General features: G+C 41.0%; 1 protein-coding gene across 2 annotated transcripts; it reads left to right on the forward strand.

Moving 5' to 3' along the window:
• Positions 1-3,344: 3,344 nt before the first annotated feature.
• Positions 3,345-16,632, forward strand: mdm1 (Mdm1 nuclear protein). 2 transcript variants are annotated; one of them, XM_022749580.1, is made up of 16 exons: positions 3,345-3,367; positions 4,519-4,618; positions 4,913-5,062; positions 5,599-5,748; positions 6,077-6,171; positions 6,266-6,403; positions 7,942-8,103; positions 8,235-8,353; positions 8,721-8,763; positions 12,334-12,569; positions 12,788-12,976; positions 13,959-14,041; positions 14,133-14,194; positions 14,342-14,591; positions 15,471-15,533; positions 15,620-16,632. In XM_022749580.1, the coding sequence occupies exons 1-16, from the start codon at positions 3,350-3,352 to the stop codon at positions 15,727-15,729; spliced, it is 1,968 nt and encodes a 655-aa protein (XP_022605301.1). In that variant the 5' UTR covers positions 3,345-3,349; the 3' UTR covers positions 15,730-16,632. The 2 variants fall into 2 exon arrangements, with proteins under 2 accessions (XP_022605301.1, XP_022605302.1); XM_022749581.1 differs by lacking the exons at positions 15,471-15,533; positions 15,620-16,632 and having other exon boundaries at positions 14,344-14,522.
• The last annotated feature ends 1,380 nt before the right edge of the window (positions 16,633-18,012 follow it).

An 18,012-nucleotide genomic window follows, 5' to 3' on the forward strand; every position in this document is an offset into this window, starting at 1 on the left:
TGCTGTCAGTGTTCTGGTTCTCCTCCAGTTCGTTCAGTCATGTAGCATGTTGATGTTTCTGTCAGTACTTAGTCTGACCTCCAGGAGGTGCTGCGACAGTTTGCATGCCAAGCAGAAGCTTTCAAGAGAAAAGTCTGTTTGTAGCCGTGGCGGGGCATTCCTGTGAATCCCACTGTTGGTGGAGACATTGTAACGTACAGTCTAAGTAAAACGAGTAGGGAAGCCATTTTGATTTTCTGAGAAATTTAGGAAAGTAGCTGTACGAAAATACTAATCTGAAGCCTGAAGTTCACTGTTGTGTGCTTTGTTCAACATATTTTTCTCGTACGATGTTTCTTTGCTGTACTCTTGTACGCCAAGCCATAGTGGTCTCATTACTGCCCCCCTGTGGGCAGATGGCAGAAAACACCCCCTGCATCTCGAGTTACAAGAACCACGGTGTATTCAATACTGAAAAACAATCTTGGACTAATCACACAAGGGTGAAATTTGTGCTTCATCAGAAGTGTTTGCAAATAGTTTTTTTTTCCGGTTTCATAAGAAAAATGATAAAGATAACTGGTTTGTGGAACACGTTACTTATTTATAAGCAGTATATTAACACTTAATATATGGTTTATAACACACTATAATGTCATTTTAAACAGGTACAAGGATATTTCAAGTGTTTATTTTATTAATCAGTTTATCAACATTTGTAACTCCTCTTACAAAGTAACTATAACTGGTGTATGAGCAGTTAATGAATGATTGATAACACAGTATAACACAGCAGTAATCACATTTAATTATATATAATTTAATTACTGTATTTATTAACGGTTTATTCACATGTAAAAATATGTTAAAATTGAAGACATCATGGTTTCTTGACTTTGGAATTAATAATTTAAAAAAAATTAATGAAAATAAAATGATAAACACTTCAAAATTTCCTGATATATCCTAATATATACAATTACTGTAGAGTGTGTTATAAACTTTTAATTAAATGTGTGTACTGTTTGTAAGGCTAAATAGGCGACGCTCAAATGAAATGTTTCCAGATTTTTACACAGTGGATGACACAGGTTTTGTGTGATGAGTATTCCTGTGATATGATCATTGAGCCCAGGTCCGTCCCACCTGCCACAGCCAATCAAATCTACGCCTGGCCACGGCCGCAATCAGACCTTTCTGGCATCCAGAGTCATAGAGGCTGCAGCAGCATTCATCATTTGATTCCACTTCTAGAAATTCAATGTTTGACAGTTCAGGCCAAACTCTGTGATTGGATAGTTCTGTCACAGAGTTTCGGTGGATCTCGAGGCCTCAGCGTGCTTCATGACAACAATTGTGTACGAACATAAAGGAAAAAGTTTCTACAACTGTTTCCAAAAGGCGCAAGTCTTAACTCGAAGACGTGATAAAAAAGTGAGCTTGAGTTAAAACTTGGCCTTACTTTTACACTTCCTGTCATCACAGCCATCACTTCTTTTGAAGCATACTGAGGCCTTTAGAGCTGTGCTAGACTGGGGTTGTTTTTTCACTTTTAATGGAGGCAGGCTTGCAGGCAACATTTGATTTTAAATCCCCATGTTTATCATTCATAAGCAGTAGATAAACATTCAGTAAATGGTTTGTAAAATACTATCATGTAGTTGTAAGCAGCTGTAAGCGTTTATTTATGTATTTGTCAACAGCTATAACTCCTCCTGTAAGTATAGCCTGGTGTATAACCAGAATAACAATATAAGAAAACACAGGTGAAATAATATGAAATATGTCTTCATAGGAGATGTTAAAACTTTTACAAATTCAAAAAAAAAACACTTAAAATGTCCTTATATCTGCTTATAGCTACATTATAGTGTGTTATAAACCATACTGTGCTTATAAATGCTAAATAGGGGGACTTAGAATAAAGTGGTACTGGTGAGTAGTTTCCCTCTGCTTCCAGTCTTTATGCCAAGCTAGGCTAAACATATTGAGGACCTATCTCTGTACTGGACTCAGATTAAATTGACTGATGATCTTCCAGTCAGAGTTTCTGTAAAACGACAAACGAAAGCATTGAAGAGACGATTGCAGCTGCAGCCAACTGGAATGATTCATTCACAACAAGAAGAAATTATTTTACCTTACTGAAACAAATCTGCTTCTTTTTCTCTGTATGGCATGATGACCAGTGAAATGTAAAAGAAACCAGTTCAGCCAGTGATATATCAGGTTTTAAGACCCCAGTTCCACTCTGCTGAATCATTTCCGTTCAGCTGTGAGGGAGTTTCTAAACTGGTGTGAAATTGGTCTGAAGTGGTTTCTTACAGTACAGAAACCCACAGCAGCAGCGGGAGGTAGGGGATGGGGAGGGTGGGGGTGGTTGGGGGGGTGAAGCCAAATGTAAAGTAAAAACTAAAAAGCCTTAAATGAATAAAAGTGGTGCAATTTTGTAACAGCAAACTGCAATGTGGAGTCATTCTGGATTAGATAGATAGAAAGATAGATAGATAGATAGATAGATAGATAGATAGATAGATAGATAGATAGATAGACTGGTTATAGGTACATGTCACCCTCTGGTGGTTGAGTTTTGTAAAGTCATGCAGAAACCATATTGAATTAATTTAACTTATTTTCTATCTATTTATTTTTTAATATGATATTTATATAATTTAAACATAACATATGGATAAAATGTCAAAATGTAAAACTTTATATAATATAGTAATTACTGCAATATATGATATTATCATTCAATTTAATGCAAAAGATTAGCAAAGCTTTGACATTGCAGTGTACATTTTTGCTCTTTTTGTGAAGATGACATCACAGCAAAGAAATTATGAGATTATTCAGATCAAAAATGTTTTTCAACCGAATTGATTTTTTTTTCCTAAAACAATTTATTATTCAAAACAGTTTAAATAAGATGGAATGGAAACTAATAAGCACTGAAAATGGAAGATACAATCAATAGAAACTCCTGAAATTAGATATATAACAAAGTGGATATGGACATGATACATACAAAATATAGTAAAAAACAACCAAATAATATGATATAATATGAAATAAAATAAAAAATAAATTGCAAGACATAAACAAGACATCTTTTACAAAAGAAATCCTTAAACAAGGAAATACAGTTGACGTCACTTGTCGATCAACCGTTTTCCTGCTGACGCGTCTGCGCATGACGTTGAGCTGCCATGGCAACGGAGGCAGCACCTGAAGCCGAGGGACAAGCTTAGCCGCTGGCTAGCACGCTGGTCGGGTTAGTTAACTAGTTGTACAACATTATTACAACTAGTTAACAAAACGTTCATGGTCGAGTGATGACTCGTCGTGGTTGGTCAGCGGTGAGAGCGCCATGACTGTCCGCTTCAAGGTAAACAACAGGTGTTAGCATTAGCAACAGGTTAGCCAAACAAGCTGGTGCTAACGAACGTAGCCACCTAACAGCTAACTCGCCGACTGCGCTATTTATAAACGGGTTCCGACTAAATTAGCGTCAGTTTTATCTCTAATGAACCAGTCTGGTCCCGGTTTACCGGACAGAACCCGGCACGAGACTGCAGAGTCAGGATTAATGAGATTTAATCTGATGCAATCAGCTAATCCAGCTAATCAGGGTCAGATAGATTTGTTTATTTGCTTGCAGAACACTTTTGAAAACTCAATTTACAAAGTATAAAGTGCTAAAAAAGGGTTAGGGTTAGAAAATCGTACTAGTACTACTAATACTACTAGTATTACTACTATTACAGCTACAGAGGACATGATACCAACCATAACTTCATAAATATTGAATTATCAGTATTGATTATCATGTAGTTTTTATTGATCATTCATCAGTAAGACTTGTTTGATTGTAGTAATTTAAGATCTGAGAAATGCTGATGGGCATTTTCTATTATTTATGCTCAGGCTTCAACTGATGATTATTTTCATTAATGAATAAACTCTCAATTATATTGTGCTTAATTAGTTAGCTGTGCAGGCTAGTAAATGTCAGATTAAAATACTCATCACCATTTTCTTCAGATGTTTTGTTTTGTCTGACAATCAGTTAAAACCCAATATATATTCAGATTTGAATGATTTTAAACAGAGAAAATCAAAACAGATTGACAGTAAGTGAGTTTAATGATTAATTAATCATAGGGCTGCAACTAACTTTTATTGTTAGCAGCATTATATAGATTGAACTTAACACTTATGATTCGACCCTGCATTTCCCTTTCAACTCAAAACAAAATTAACCTATGATGGTGTCATATTGTGTGTACACTGTACAGATTGTGTATCATTTCGTTCCACCTTAGTGAAGCGAGATGATTCTTACAATAAGTGAAATATTCAAACATTCACAGTCAAGATTCTTTGATTTTTATGGATGCACTGTTTCAGCAAATGGAAATATTCTATATGTCTTGGGCATATTAACACACTGTTTTATTTATTTGAACCGTGTTTGGCCTTACAACTTGTACATCTGAAGAGCCACCAAACTCTTTCATCTTTGTGTGTTTGTGTCAGTGTCAGAGTGAATACCAGAAGAGCTACGGGGTTCCCCGGTCCAGGAGTTTGCCCCCTCAGCGCTGCACCCCGTTGGCCGGCCTCCGCTCCTACCAGATGGGTAAGAACCCTGAGATGAGCTCTGACTGGATTGACTTTATTCTGACAGTGCTGCAGATACAGTGGAGTGTGAAGGTTGTACTTGATTTTTCTGCTTTTCCACCAGAAAGAAAGAAAACCAGTTGCTGATCTTACCAATGAAAAAAGTTCAATTACCTGGTTAGAAATTCTTTAAGAGATATCTAGGCCTCCTACCTTGTTGAAGAATCAGAATCTGTGACAATGCAAATATTTTTCATTATTCCTTTTAAAGTCCAAAGTTACATGTTGTGTCTTTGACTCGTGCGTCTCTCAGGTATCAGCAGAGAACCAGGTCTCCAGCGTCGGAAGAGGCTCGGTCCTGCTGGTCTCGCTCAGTCCTGCACTTCTCTGCTCTGTCCATCAGATCCACATCAGTCCCCTGCTGAACCGACCGCTCATGCCCACATAAGAGCGCCCTCTGCAGGTAGGCTGTCCATGTCAACAATATACATATAATATAGCTGAGAAAAAAATAGTTTATGATTCCAGCTGTTGTGGGTGGTTGTAGCTCAGGAGGTAGAGCAGGTTGACCACCAAACTGAAGGTCAGTGGTTCAATCCCCAGTCCACATATCAAAGTGTCCTTGGCAAGATACTGAATCCCTCTGAATCTGTATAAAAAAATTTGTTGTTAAATTAAAAAAAATGACTCATCATCACATAATTTAGCCCCCAAAATATCAGTAGCTGTATCAGCCTCAAAAACCCAGTATTGGACAAACTGTAGTGTACAGTTAGGATGCTAACATGCTAGCTTTTAGTATGCACTGGTATGATAATAGCTGCTAATGTAAGTATGTTAATCTGTTTTCCTTGTCTAATGTTACTTTGGTAACAGGAACAAGATTAATTTAATTTAACAGCAAGAAAATCTGTCGTTTATCAGTCACTTTGTCAGAATCTGATATGAGTTAATTTTAAAGTGTTTTATAAATGAATTCCTTCTCCTCCACCTCTTCAGTACCAGCCTCCAGGAGTCGCTCCGCCCACAGGAAGAAGCCTACCCTGGACCCAAGACCTCCAACACCTCCTCCTGAATCTCGAGCAGAACCTGAATCTCCTGCACAACCAAAAACTCCAGAGAGGCCACAGCGTGCTGCAGGAAAATCTAGTAAATACCCATCACATACAGTCCAGAGCGTAAGTATTTGGACAGTTACATATTTGTTGTTCTTCAGGCTCTGAGCTTCAGCTCATTCAGTATGAAATAAAATAATAGAGACAACATTAAAGAGCCAAGTCTCATCTTTAATCTGAGCAGGTTTACGTTAATATAGGAAGAACAGTGTGGAGATATAGACCCTTTAAAAAAAACCTGAGCCTGAATAATTACTGTGTTAATGTCCAAATACTTATGGCCTGGACTGTAACTCGGCTTCATTATCTTCCTCTAAGAACAGGTTCAGGTTCCGCTTAAGGAATATGATTTGTCTCCTCAGCAAAGCTCCACCCCTCCCAGCCTGACAGACAACCACAGCAGCCCAGCCGCCCTCCTACAGCAGCACCTGACCGACAGCAGCTCTCGGCCAATGAGGTGAGCCGCTGAAAAACTGTGTCTAGTTGTGTTTTTTTAATTTTTAAAACAAGAAAATATCAGGATTAACAGGATCTCCTCCCTTGTGCTGCAGTTCGAGCATGCTCTGCGGTCGAGGGCGGGGCTGAGGTCAGAAGGTCAAAGGTCGGGAGGTCAGAAGTCAGAGTACCACAGACAGTTCAGCTGGAAGAAACCTACAACTGCTGCGTCACCAGTACTGACTGCAGAACAGGTACGACACCACCAAATACTGTAAATACTACTGTCAAGTACTATAAAATACTACCACACACTACAGTAATACTTCCAAATACCACAAAATACTACCACAGGTAGACACACGTATTACAAAATACCATATTTTATCATGTATAGTATTGCACTCAAGGTAATTGCAGGTACATTTCTACCTAATACTTCCAAATACCACTAAATACTATCAAATATGACCCCACACTACACTAATACTGCCAAATACCACTAAATACTACCACATATTTCACCAGTACTGGCTGTAGAGCAGATAAGATACTACAAAATAGTGCTGAACACTGGCAAATACATATTGCATATTTTATCACGTACAGGACTGAACTCATAGTAAATGCAGATACACTACAACCTAATACATCCAAATACTACTAAATCCCATCAAATATGATCAGATACTGCACCACACTGACTTCTGAGCAGGTAAGATACTGCAAAACAGTTGTTCCCATATAACAAACCCATTCTAATCGACTTTATTGACTTTACTGACTGACAGCTACTAACAGAAACTCCCAGCTGCTTCATATGTTTTAACATTAACCTATAAGATGGAGAGTTCATGTTAGCATCAGTATGTTACTACAATATGTTACTGTTTTCATCACTGTACGCAAACAGAGATATGCTAGTAAATGCTAGTCAGTAGGATGCTAACTAAGAATGCTTTGGTCTGAGTCGCTGCGTTGAGCTTATTAAAGGTTTCTGGATGAGGTGACGCGTCTTCAAGGAACTACAAGAGGTCATGTCACCTTTGATTTAACTCTGCTGAATTCAAGAGGAAATAGATTTTAACCAGGTAAATCCCACTGAGACCTTAAACTACAAGTTTCAGACAGGAGAATAAACATCAGACACATGAATAAAACAGTAATAAAAACCAGGTGATAATGTATGAAGACTGAAATAAGATAAGAGCAGAGAAAGTTAGAAAACAGTCAATATTTAGAAAACAGAGGAAATGAGTAAAACACTCATGTACCATGTGGTTTGAATTCAGTCTGGGATACTGAGCTGTTTGATTTAATTTCCTTCTGAAAACTGTTCCATGTTGCTGCAGCAGAAAACCTGAACACTTTCTTTAATATCTCAGTCAGTGCAGACAGACAGAGGTATGATCTGAGTTTGAAAAGATAACAGTGGAGTTTTGTCTGGAATTACTTTTTAAATAGAAATAAACCACCGACTCAAACGATGTAAAACCGACAACAGATGAATGGATAAAGAAAACAACTAAAAACTGTTTGACTGTATAAAACATCAGTTGCAGCAGAGGAAGGACTGACTGACTCACCAGGTGTGTGCACTTCAGCTGTGTCCACCAGGTGGAGGTAGACTGTTTGATTGCTCGTCACTGATGAGTTCAGTGTTGACATGTCTAATTGTGGTTTAGTGAATCATTCAGTCTCATCACTGCTCTTTGATTTTAATGATTAGTATTTAAATGACTTGTCATTGCTGCTGACCTTTGACCCCCCCCCTCCCCCTCCACCATTGCAGGTGCTGTATTCCAGCAGCAGATCTGTCCCTCCCTTTAAGAAGAACTCCGTTGCCATGGAAACGGAGTATCAGCGGAGCTTCCAGGGCGTGGCCCCTCCCACCGAACCCCGCCTTCGGACACATCTGGAACATCAGCAAATCCCGCTGTTCCACAAACACATGGTATATATATATCTGTGTGTGTGTGTGTGTGTGTGTGTGTGTGTGTGTGTGTGTGTGTGTGTGTGTGTGTGTGTGTGTGTCCTGATTGGTTGATTGATTGATTGATTGATTTGAGCTGTTTTCATCTCCAGACCAACAAAAAGAGGAAGGAGGAGTCACAGAAGAAGCCCCGCCCCAATAACAACGCCCCCACCCCTCAGAATGATAATGCCACGCCCCCTCCTCCTCCTCAGGTGCAGAGAGGACCCAGGTGTGTGTTTTGTGTGTGTGTGTGAGTTTTTTTTGTGTGTGTGTGTGTTTTGTGTGTGTGTTTTGTGTGTGAGTTTTTTGTGTGTGTGTGTGTGTGTGTGTTTTGTGTGTGTGTGTGTGTGTGTGTGTGTGTGTGTGTGTGTGTGTGTGTGTGTGTGTGTGTGTGTGTGTGTGTGTGTGTGTGTGTGTGTGTGTGTGTGTGTGTGTGTGTGTGTGTGTGTGTGTGTGTGTGTGTGTGTGTGTGTGTGTGTGTGTTTTGTGTGTGTGTGTGTCTGTGTTGTGTGACTCCATTGTGTTCATGAGCTCGTCTGTCTGTCTGACAGGATGTTCACAGAGTATCAGTCCAGCTTTCGTTCTCCCCTCTACAGGATCCCAGAAAAAGGCGGAGCCACGGACGGCGACGCCCCTCAGGTCAGGATTCAGTGTTATGGGTGATGGGGGGGGGTGTCATACGATGAGGGGCGGGGTCACTTACTATCTTTGCTACCTGACTCATTTAGATAAACCAGATTAACGTCACTCACCTACAAAAAAAATACTCGCAAGAGGGAACGATTGAAAAACATGTAATTTCAAGAGATGGTAGCAAAGCTCCGCGAATAAACAGCAACACTTTTTTTTGTTGTTATTTTTTGGGGCATTTTTAAACCTCATTTTGAGTGTAGACAGGAAATGGGACAGAGAGGAGGGGAGTGCAGCCGGGAGTCGAACCATGGATGCCCCAGAGCGTTTGTACCCAAATCACTGGGCCATAAAATCACTTCAACAGCAACACAACCTCGGTGTGTGTCTGTCGTTCCCACTCTTCACCTCTTTGAACTCCTTCGTGAAGTTAAACCTGTGGAAACTTGAGGTTGTGAATTAAGTCAACGTTAGCCTGGCGTTATGTACGTGTGTTCGAAAGCTAGCTCGCTCGTCTGTAGGTCATTTGACAAAAAGAATGTGACGGAAGGAAGAAGGATGAGAAGAACTGATAATATAATAAATCTCAAGTGTGAAACTGGTTAATACAGTTTCTCTGATGTAACAGATTACAGCTGTTGATGTTGATAAACTCGCATTTCTATAGGAACAAAGTCACTGTTGCTTAATTGAGTGAAACAAAATGGTTTCCGTTTGTAAAAGCAGCTGCTGGAGTGGAAATGATTTGAACAGGACTTGAAGTTTACTCCACACAGCTGTTCACACAGTTTACATGTTGAATCCAGGCTTTTAAAGAAGGAGTGTCAGGCGTGTGCCGACAAGATAAACAGCTTCATGTCATAAAAAACACCTATACACACAAAGAGAATCAGTGTTTATGGGCAAAAGGTGACACACAACGTAACTCTTTACAAACACATAGTAAATATATAGTTTTGTTTTTTTAAAAGGCTCAGTAACTAAAACTGCTGCCGACAGGAGATTTAATCAAACAAACAGGAGGAAATATATAAAGCATTTGTTGGGGACTATTTCCAGCGGCAGATTAATCGTCAGAGTTGAAGTTGCGTGACATTATCTGATGGTTTTGGTGTCTTCACGGAATTCATGACAATATTCGATTTGTCAGCATCAAAATCAGTTCAGATTAAACTCTGCAACATTTTGTCCACTCGACAATTTAAACCTGCTGAACAGCTGATTTGAATTTGATTTGTCGGGGATTTGTGCAGTGTGTGTGTGTGTGTGTGTGTGTGTGTGTGTGTGTGTGTGTGTGTGTGTGTGTGTGTGTGTGTTGTTGATAGAAAACCAGAGTGCTGAGTGTCAGTGGTGAAACCACAGAGCTTCATTTCAGGGAAACAACACACTGTTAGTCACACACATACACACAGGTAGGTTCCCACCAGTCGTGTGGAAAGTGTCGTTGGGGGGGGGAGGGGGGGGGGGGGGCAGATGAAACTTTTCTCTGCTGTCATCAGATTAGTTGAAAACGTCAAAGTCAAAATACCTCAAATATCCCCTGAAGCTGAGCAGGAAAACCCGTTTCTACAACTGATAGTTTAATTTTTAGTTCCTAATGTTTTCAGAATAGTTTTACAGTTTATGGCCAAAAGTTTGTGGACGCTGCTGTTGCATAGCGAGGCTGCAGGGCCCGGTCGATTAAATCTTAATGCTGCAGTAAACAGTTGTATTTTAGACCACTGCGCTCTTCAACCGTGTGTCTCCAGTTTGTGTGTGACTCTTCCTCATGAGCTGTGTCTCAGTTGAGGGTCTGCATCCTTCAGAGGACCTGGTCTATGAAGGTGTGGCCCATCATAGACTGAACTGAAGTGAGACGGTCCGGTCTACGGAGGATTTTTGCACTTACTGTTGCAACCTTGACAACACGTAACCTTTTTTCAGTAAAACTTTTTGTTTTAAGTCTCTTGGTTTTACCAGTTGCACCGTTAGCTGCTGAACTGAGCTGAAACTCAGTGTAATCCTCAGGCTGTCTGTCAGGGTTGTCTGCTGACATATTATTTTCATTATTGGGACATAAATGGGACGGTGATGTCACTCTGCTGTGGCACAGTCGGTCTTCAGGTGCAGCCTGATGACCTGACCTCCACCTTATCACACCTTATCGAGCACCTTCGAGACGAACTGGAACACCGACTGCGAGTCAGCCATAAACCCCCCGGCATCAGTGTTGGACCTCACAACTGTCTTGTTCAGACACAAGATCATCAGCGTCCCTCAACAAACATCATTACCCATAAAGCCCTGGACTTTTGTGGGCTAAACGTCATGATTCAAGTCCACGAGCAAGTGGAGAGTCTGTGACATCAGGACAGAGACGAGTTGGAAAATGACTTAAGCAGAAAGTGTAAGTGAGTTTTATGGATGTGGATGAAACCAAGTTTCACCTGCGGCTGCGACTGTGGATTTTTTCATGTCTGTGCTTTGTTGAAATCATGAAGCTGATTTGTCTTTGATGAAACTCCAGGAAGGAGGTTTGATTAAACTGAGGTGGTGCTGAGCTGCAGGAGGTGGTGGGACAGAAGCTGCACAGGACGTGACGTCATCTCTCTGTTGATTCCAGTCAGTCTGAAGTTACAACATCATTTAAACGCATCACATGTGACCTGATTTATCATATTGCAAAACCAGCTGATGACAAGCAACATTTGTATGACAAGATAAATACTGAAAACTGAACGAGAGACCTGAAGATCTGTTACTGAAACATTAAAAACGATTTATTGTAATGTTGCATCTGAATGCCAGCATGCAAACAGTTCGTCTGCCGCAGCTGCTTCAATCAGACACGACAACGACTGAATAAACCAACTGAATGAAAAAGAAATCTCTGAATCCGTGGGTGGCGTGTAAGCGTCCGGTTAACTTTCCATCCTGTGGTGACTCTGCTCTGTGAAAAGACGCTGTCAGCTCACATCATCACCTGCCTGCTCAGAGGAAACGATCAACAGATTTAGCATCGTGACAGTCAGAGACCTGCAGCGTCAGGTTTTACAGTTCATGCTGGGGTTGAGGTTTAGTCGAGGGACAGGCTGCGGTTTGCGTTGAAAAAAGGGCCGAGGTAATCCAGGGTTTGGACTGGGGTCAGGATCAGGTTACTGTTGGGTTTACCAGAATCGACAGGACGAGGCGCCGCAGACTAAGGACACGCCGGTGAAGACGAGATGTATAATCTAATGATTTGCCTGAAGGCTGCACAATTAATTTAAATATTATCAAAATCGCAACATGGCCAAGTTCAACATCCAAATCAAATCTGTTTTTCTTTCTTCTCTTCATATCTAAACTTTGCTTTGAAAGTTTCCCCACACTGTAGAAACAACAGGAAATGCAAAGAGAATATCTGCTTTTATCAAAAAGAAGAAGAACTTGAGACTGTAATTTGTTAAAATTAGATTAAAACATTATTTCAGTTGTTTGTTTTGAACCTGGATCCAAATTTGAGTCTGTAACAAACAAAATATGTGAGTGTCAATCTGCTTCATAACTTCCCTGATGTGTGAGACACGTCTGACCACAGTCGCGTCCGTCGTCGTGCAGGTGAAGCAGCTGAAGCAGCTGAGGCAGGAGGCCTCGTCGTACCGCCGCCGCGCCTGGGGAACCAACTTCTCCAGAGATCACCTGAACCAGCTGCGGTCCGAACACAACGCTCTGTGGGAGCCGACCGACACCACGGACTCTGCCACTGACCCCCCCACCCCACGCTTGACCTTTGACCTCTGTGAGGATCCAGACAGCCGCAGCACGCCCTGTGTGGAGGCTCTGGACCTGGCCAGGTGAGAGGTTATTTTGTGTCAGTTATTTACTCGATAAATCAGTTTGTATCATGTGACAAACAAAAGCATCAATGTCTGTTAGTTTTTCACTATTTTTGTCGTTTGTTGATTAATTAATTATCAGAATAGTTTTCACTGATGGTCTCATCAATCGATAGATCGTTGCAGCTCTAAAAGCATTTAGTAGTAAACTGTCTGTGTGTGTGTTGTGTTTGCAGCCGCTCCGCTGCCTCCAGTAAGAGGTCGTCTGTCGTGGGCTCAGGAGAAATAAACAACACAAACAAAAACACACAAACAAAAGCACAAACGTCTCAAAGTCCTCCTGCTGAAAGACCCACCGCCTGGGAAGGAGGAGGAGGAGAAGAAGGAGAAGAAGAAGAAGGAGGAGGAGGAGGAAATACAGACGAGTGAGTTAAATTATGATTGTGAAACTGTTCCTTTAATAATTAATAATTAATTTGATCATATGAAGAAGAAGAAAACATTATAACCTTGATTTATCTGGAAAGCAGCAACACGTTTTCTTCTTTTATGTTATTTAATTTCCTGTTGTTATTAGTCAACAGCCGAGACATGACAGGAAGTGAAACCCAGAAGCCACGAGGAACCCGTCAGTTAGTACTTTAATCATGGTTCATAATGTGGAGCCGTTTGTTTACAAGTGAATTCAGTTACAAACAAACAAACACTATGAAGAAAAATCAGTTTCCAACCCGAAAAGAGACAAACACTAAAAAAAAACTGACAAAATGTGTCAGAATTCTTGTTGGTAAACGGATCAATGATCTAATTAGAACCTGTGGAACAGTGGACGTGACAGAACAACGTTCAGACAGTGAAGGAGCCAATGGACTGTTTGTTTGTGTCGTGTCACACTGATTAAGTCTCTATTTCAGACTGTGTTTCAGTTTGAGGCCGTTAGTCGAAGCATCAACACCTGAGACACAATTTCACCTGCATCGTTTGTGTGTGGGGGTTTTTTTAGCCTAAACTGAAAATGACAGCAGTCAGCATGTTGTGCGTTTGATAACTGAAGTCAAACACGTTGGGCTCTATTTTAACGATCCAGAGCCCATGACTGTCACTTTTCCTATTTTAATGGCGAAAAAAACATTTCAAAAGGGTTGGACTTTTGTTTTGTGTTTTTGGTGTAACATCCAATTCACTTTAAAAGCGCCTCGGTGTATTGTTGCTGTTGTCATGGCAACAGTTCACAAAAATTAAAACTCGACTTTTTCAACCGTGTGGCTGCAAGAAAACAAAGAGCAGATCTAGAAGCTAAACTGTAAACGAACGAGCTGCTGCAGCAGTCTGTGGTGGACGTCTCTGATCGATCAGGACAAACGTGTGTGTGTGTGTGTGTGTGTGTGTGTGTGTGCGCGTGCGCAGGGAGGAGGGGAGGTTACCGACTCCAAGGCTGAAGATACGACCAGTTCAGAGAACCCACCACGACCTCACCACACCTTCTACTGGTACACACGCACACACACACACACACACACACACACACACACACACACACACACACACAGCGTCGACCTCTGACCTCTGTCTGTCCTACAGGAGGAGCTATTCTAGTGGGAAAAGTGAAGATCAGTGATGAGTCTTCTCCGCTCAAACAACAGGTGATGTCACAGATTTTAGATTCTTCCTGGAAAATGAGAGAAATAATAAAAAAGCTTTTGTCGTCCTGGAAAATCATTTAGTCTTTGACATAATTTCGTGAACAGTGTGTGAACCCTGTTGCAGTAAACTGCTCTTCTTGTCCTCAGAGGTGTGGGTCAGCCGTTTCCGTGGCAGCGGGGGCGGACGCTGCGGTCGACATGCCGGTCAAACGGAGAGAGGCGTGGTCAGAGAATAAACGCCCTCCATCACCTGGCCCCTCCCCCGACCACAAACTGGCTTCTAAACCAATCAGGATGAAGCAAACGCCTCCAACCCCTGTTGCCCCACCCCCTCTGGTCCCTCCCTCACTGCACTGCATCCAGGGAACCCTGAGACACCCTGACTTCCAGCACAACGGTGAGCAGCTGCTAATTAATTAACTAATTAACTAATTAATTAATTGGATTGATGAATTAATTAGACTGATGATTAAACAACCTGCAGGAGAAATAAAGACCGACTCATTTTCAATCCGAAAACATCAGACACCTTACCCCAAGGTGACTCAGCCCTGAGACCAGTGTTACCATGGTAACAGTCACTGACGCCTGCGCTGACCAGTCGCAGCCAACCAAATTAATCAGATTTTTCATTTTATTGTTTCACTCTCGTAACTGTTGAATTCCTTATATCCAAATATTTTCTGCTGCGGCAATTTTTATTCCTCCACGCCGGCGACAGTCAGAGGAGCCATTTTGTCTTCAGGTTGTCCGTCCGCCGTCTCGTGGACGCGATATCTGAGTAACGCCTTGACGGAACTTCTTCATAAACTTCTTCTGTGGCACAAACATTCAGTAGGACTCAAGGATGAACTGATTAGATTGTGGTGGTCAAAGGTCAAAGGTCACGGTCACGGTGACCTCAGAAAACACTTTTTAGCCATTACTCAAGACTTCACAGCAATTATGACAAAATTTGGTTCATATTTTAAATGACTCTGGATAAACAGGGATGTAATCTGAAACTAGTCTGAGTGGAGGAGGCGGTAATTCTAATTTTTATTTTGAAAAAAAGTCTTAATTTACCCAGAAGTCATTGCACCAAAGTCCAGCTTAAGATAGTCAAGAGCTAAACAGTTGATCTGAAGTTTGTTGTATCTAAGAGTCACAGTCCGGCTCCAGGACTCACCTGGAGCGGGAGCACCGAGGGTTCCTCAGGTGTGACGCTGTGTTTTCGAGGTTGTGTGGTTGTTGGTCGTGTTGACGGGTGAATGATTGTGTTCCTGTGTCTCCTCAGGTGAGTTGGGTCTGAGGTTCAGGGAGCTGCAGTGTTCAGGACGAGGCTGCGGCTCCGATGACGGTGAATTAACCTTTATTAACAACACCACTTTTTAAACACTTAATGAAACTCCCACCTCCGTTTAAACCTGTTCTCCCGTTGCCCAGACGACCGGCTCTCGGTGATGTCGTGGCGTTCCGCGGCCTCCTGCTCCATGGCGTCCGCCGTCCTGCAGCGCGCTCAGAAGAGACGAGAAAACTTCTGGGGGAAGAGATGACCTCCGACCTCCTGACCCTAACGAGGTCCCTGCTGTCGCCGTGGAAACCAGCACTGTTGTTTGTAGAGCTGAGTGGTTAGTTAATGAGTAATTGCTGTAATTAGTCAGAATCATGTATTTTTATAGATGTAAGTGATTAATTTAATTAGAGAGAATCATGTATTTTTATAGGTGAGTGTCAGTACCTGTGTCAGTGTTTACAGGTTTGTCATAGATGTTTTTATAAATCTAATTATGTAACGTTAGTCATTGTGTTGCTGCGGCTCAGTTACATCACAACCTGAAACCTGAGCTCGTCAGTTTCCTCCTGAGGGAACGAGCTCCCACTGGTTAAAGGAAAACTTTGGAGAAACGTTTGGCAGCGACGTTCGGTTCCTGTCAGCGGTTTGGTGTCTGTTTCATCTTCCTCAACGTTTCTCACACGCTGCTGCAGCGAACACTTTGACCTTTGACATCAGAGAATCCAACGCTCTGACAGCGTCTTCCTCATGACAGACTCACGGTGAGAACAAACAGACTGCTAATTCTTTTATCATCCATTAATCTGCCCATTAATTATTACATTTTTTTATTAGTTTGATCTATAAAACATCATGAACCTCAGGGTCAGAGGCTGCAGCCAATCCCAGCTCACATGAGGTGAGAGGCGGGACTTACCCTGCACAGACCAACTGTCTGTCACACGGCCGACACACAGATGAACAAACATTCACACCTGCAGGAAGTTCACCAGTTAACCTGCAACATATAAACTCCAGGGTTCAAACCCAGAACCTCCTGGCTGTGAGGCGCCAGTGCTGATCACTGAACCACCGCGTCGTCCCGAACAACAAGTAAACACACAGAAATATTCACTTTACAAAAATAAGAATAAAGAAAAGCAGCTAATTCTCACATCTGAGAAGCAGATAATTATATTATCTTTTTTATTAAAACAGGAAATTCACTGAAAAATTCCTGAAACAATTTTTTTTCCCACAACGTCAAATATTTCTGTTTGACGTCAGAGAACTGACATCACACAAACATCGCCATCACTTCCTCCAGACGGTGAGGATGGATTACCTGGCAACTTCTCACACTGTGCAAACACAAACACACACAAACACACACACACAGGTTTGACCTGCAGATAAACCAGCTGACTGTGAATTCCCCTCATAACAATGTACAGGCCAGAACAAACAAAATGTAGATGTAAAGCTGTGTGTGTGTGTGCGTGTGTGTGTGTGTGTGATTTCCTCATACTGACAAATTTCTGCTCTAAAGTTTCATTCAAGGAAATACGACATGAATAAATCAGTCTGTTTAAAGTCATAAAATGGTCTTGAATCGTGTGTTTTTTCGTTTCCAGTTTATTTTTTATAAAATTTAAAAATGTAATTGCTTCATAATTAGTTGATATAAATTCCAAACCTTCATGTTTTTCACCACATGACATTAAAAATGTTTCTGTCCCGTCTCTTTGCTCTCTCCATAATAATGTTTACAAACCACAAATGTGAGCCACATTGACTGCTACTGGTCAGCACAGGTGTCATTGATTGTTACCATAGTTACATTGGTCTTAGACCTGAGTCAGTCTTGGGGTAAGGAACATATTTATATATAAACACACATTTTTGATAAATGTTTATGTTGCATCCATTCACTGATTTTGTGTAAATGAGAAGAAAACAAATCCTGGTTTACAGAGGGACGCTGTATTCAGTTCACAGCTTGTTTCCCACTTTTGAACATTATCTTCAGTTTCAAATAAAAATAAAAGCCTTAATAGCAGGTGCATCAACCTGATACCATCATGCATCACAGTTCCTCATCACTGAGGGTGCAAAAGCAACTTCCTGAAATATTTTTATTTTAAACGCTTAAAATGTATAGAAGCAGAGAAAGTCCGCAAATATTTTTTTTTCCGTTATCTCAAAGTAAAAAAGCTTGTTACCCCGAGATAACGAGATATTATCAGGGGAAAACAATTTTTAAATCGCGATAATGAGATATCAAGAGAGAACTTTTTTTTTTCCTGAAGATATCAGGAGAAACAATTTTTGTTATCATGAGATAACGAGATATTATAGGGAGAAAACGAGATATTGAGAAATTTTTTTATCTTTAGATATTAGGAAAAAACGATTTTTTAAAATTATTTAAATTTTTTTCTCATTATTACTCCGAGGTATTGATGAACATATCACAGAATATTTCAATCAAGGGCAGAAATCACACCGTTGCCATGGTTACTGAACGATGCGACAGGTGCAGATTATCTAGACAGAGTGTTAC

This window comes from Seriola dumerili, unplaced genomic scaffold, assembly GCF_002260705.1.
Source record: "Seriola dumerili isolate Sdu_G_001 unplaced genomic scaffold, Sdu_1.0 BDQW01000138.1, whole genome shotgun sequence".
Classification (NCBI taxonomy): domain Eukaryota; kingdom Metazoa; phylum Chordata; class Actinopteri; order Carangiformes; family Carangidae; genus Seriola; species Seriola dumerili.

Coding starts and splice junctions, on each gene's coding strand:
- mdm1 (XM_022749580.1), top strand. Junction 4,619..4,912: donor CCTCCGCTCCTACCAGATGG/GTAAGAACCCTG, acceptor TGCGTCTCTCAG/GTATCAGCAGAGAACCAGGT. Junction 8,764..12,333: donor CGGACGGCGACGCCCCTCAG/GTCAGGATTCAG, acceptor GTCGTCGTGCAG/GTGAAGCAGCTGAAGCAGCT.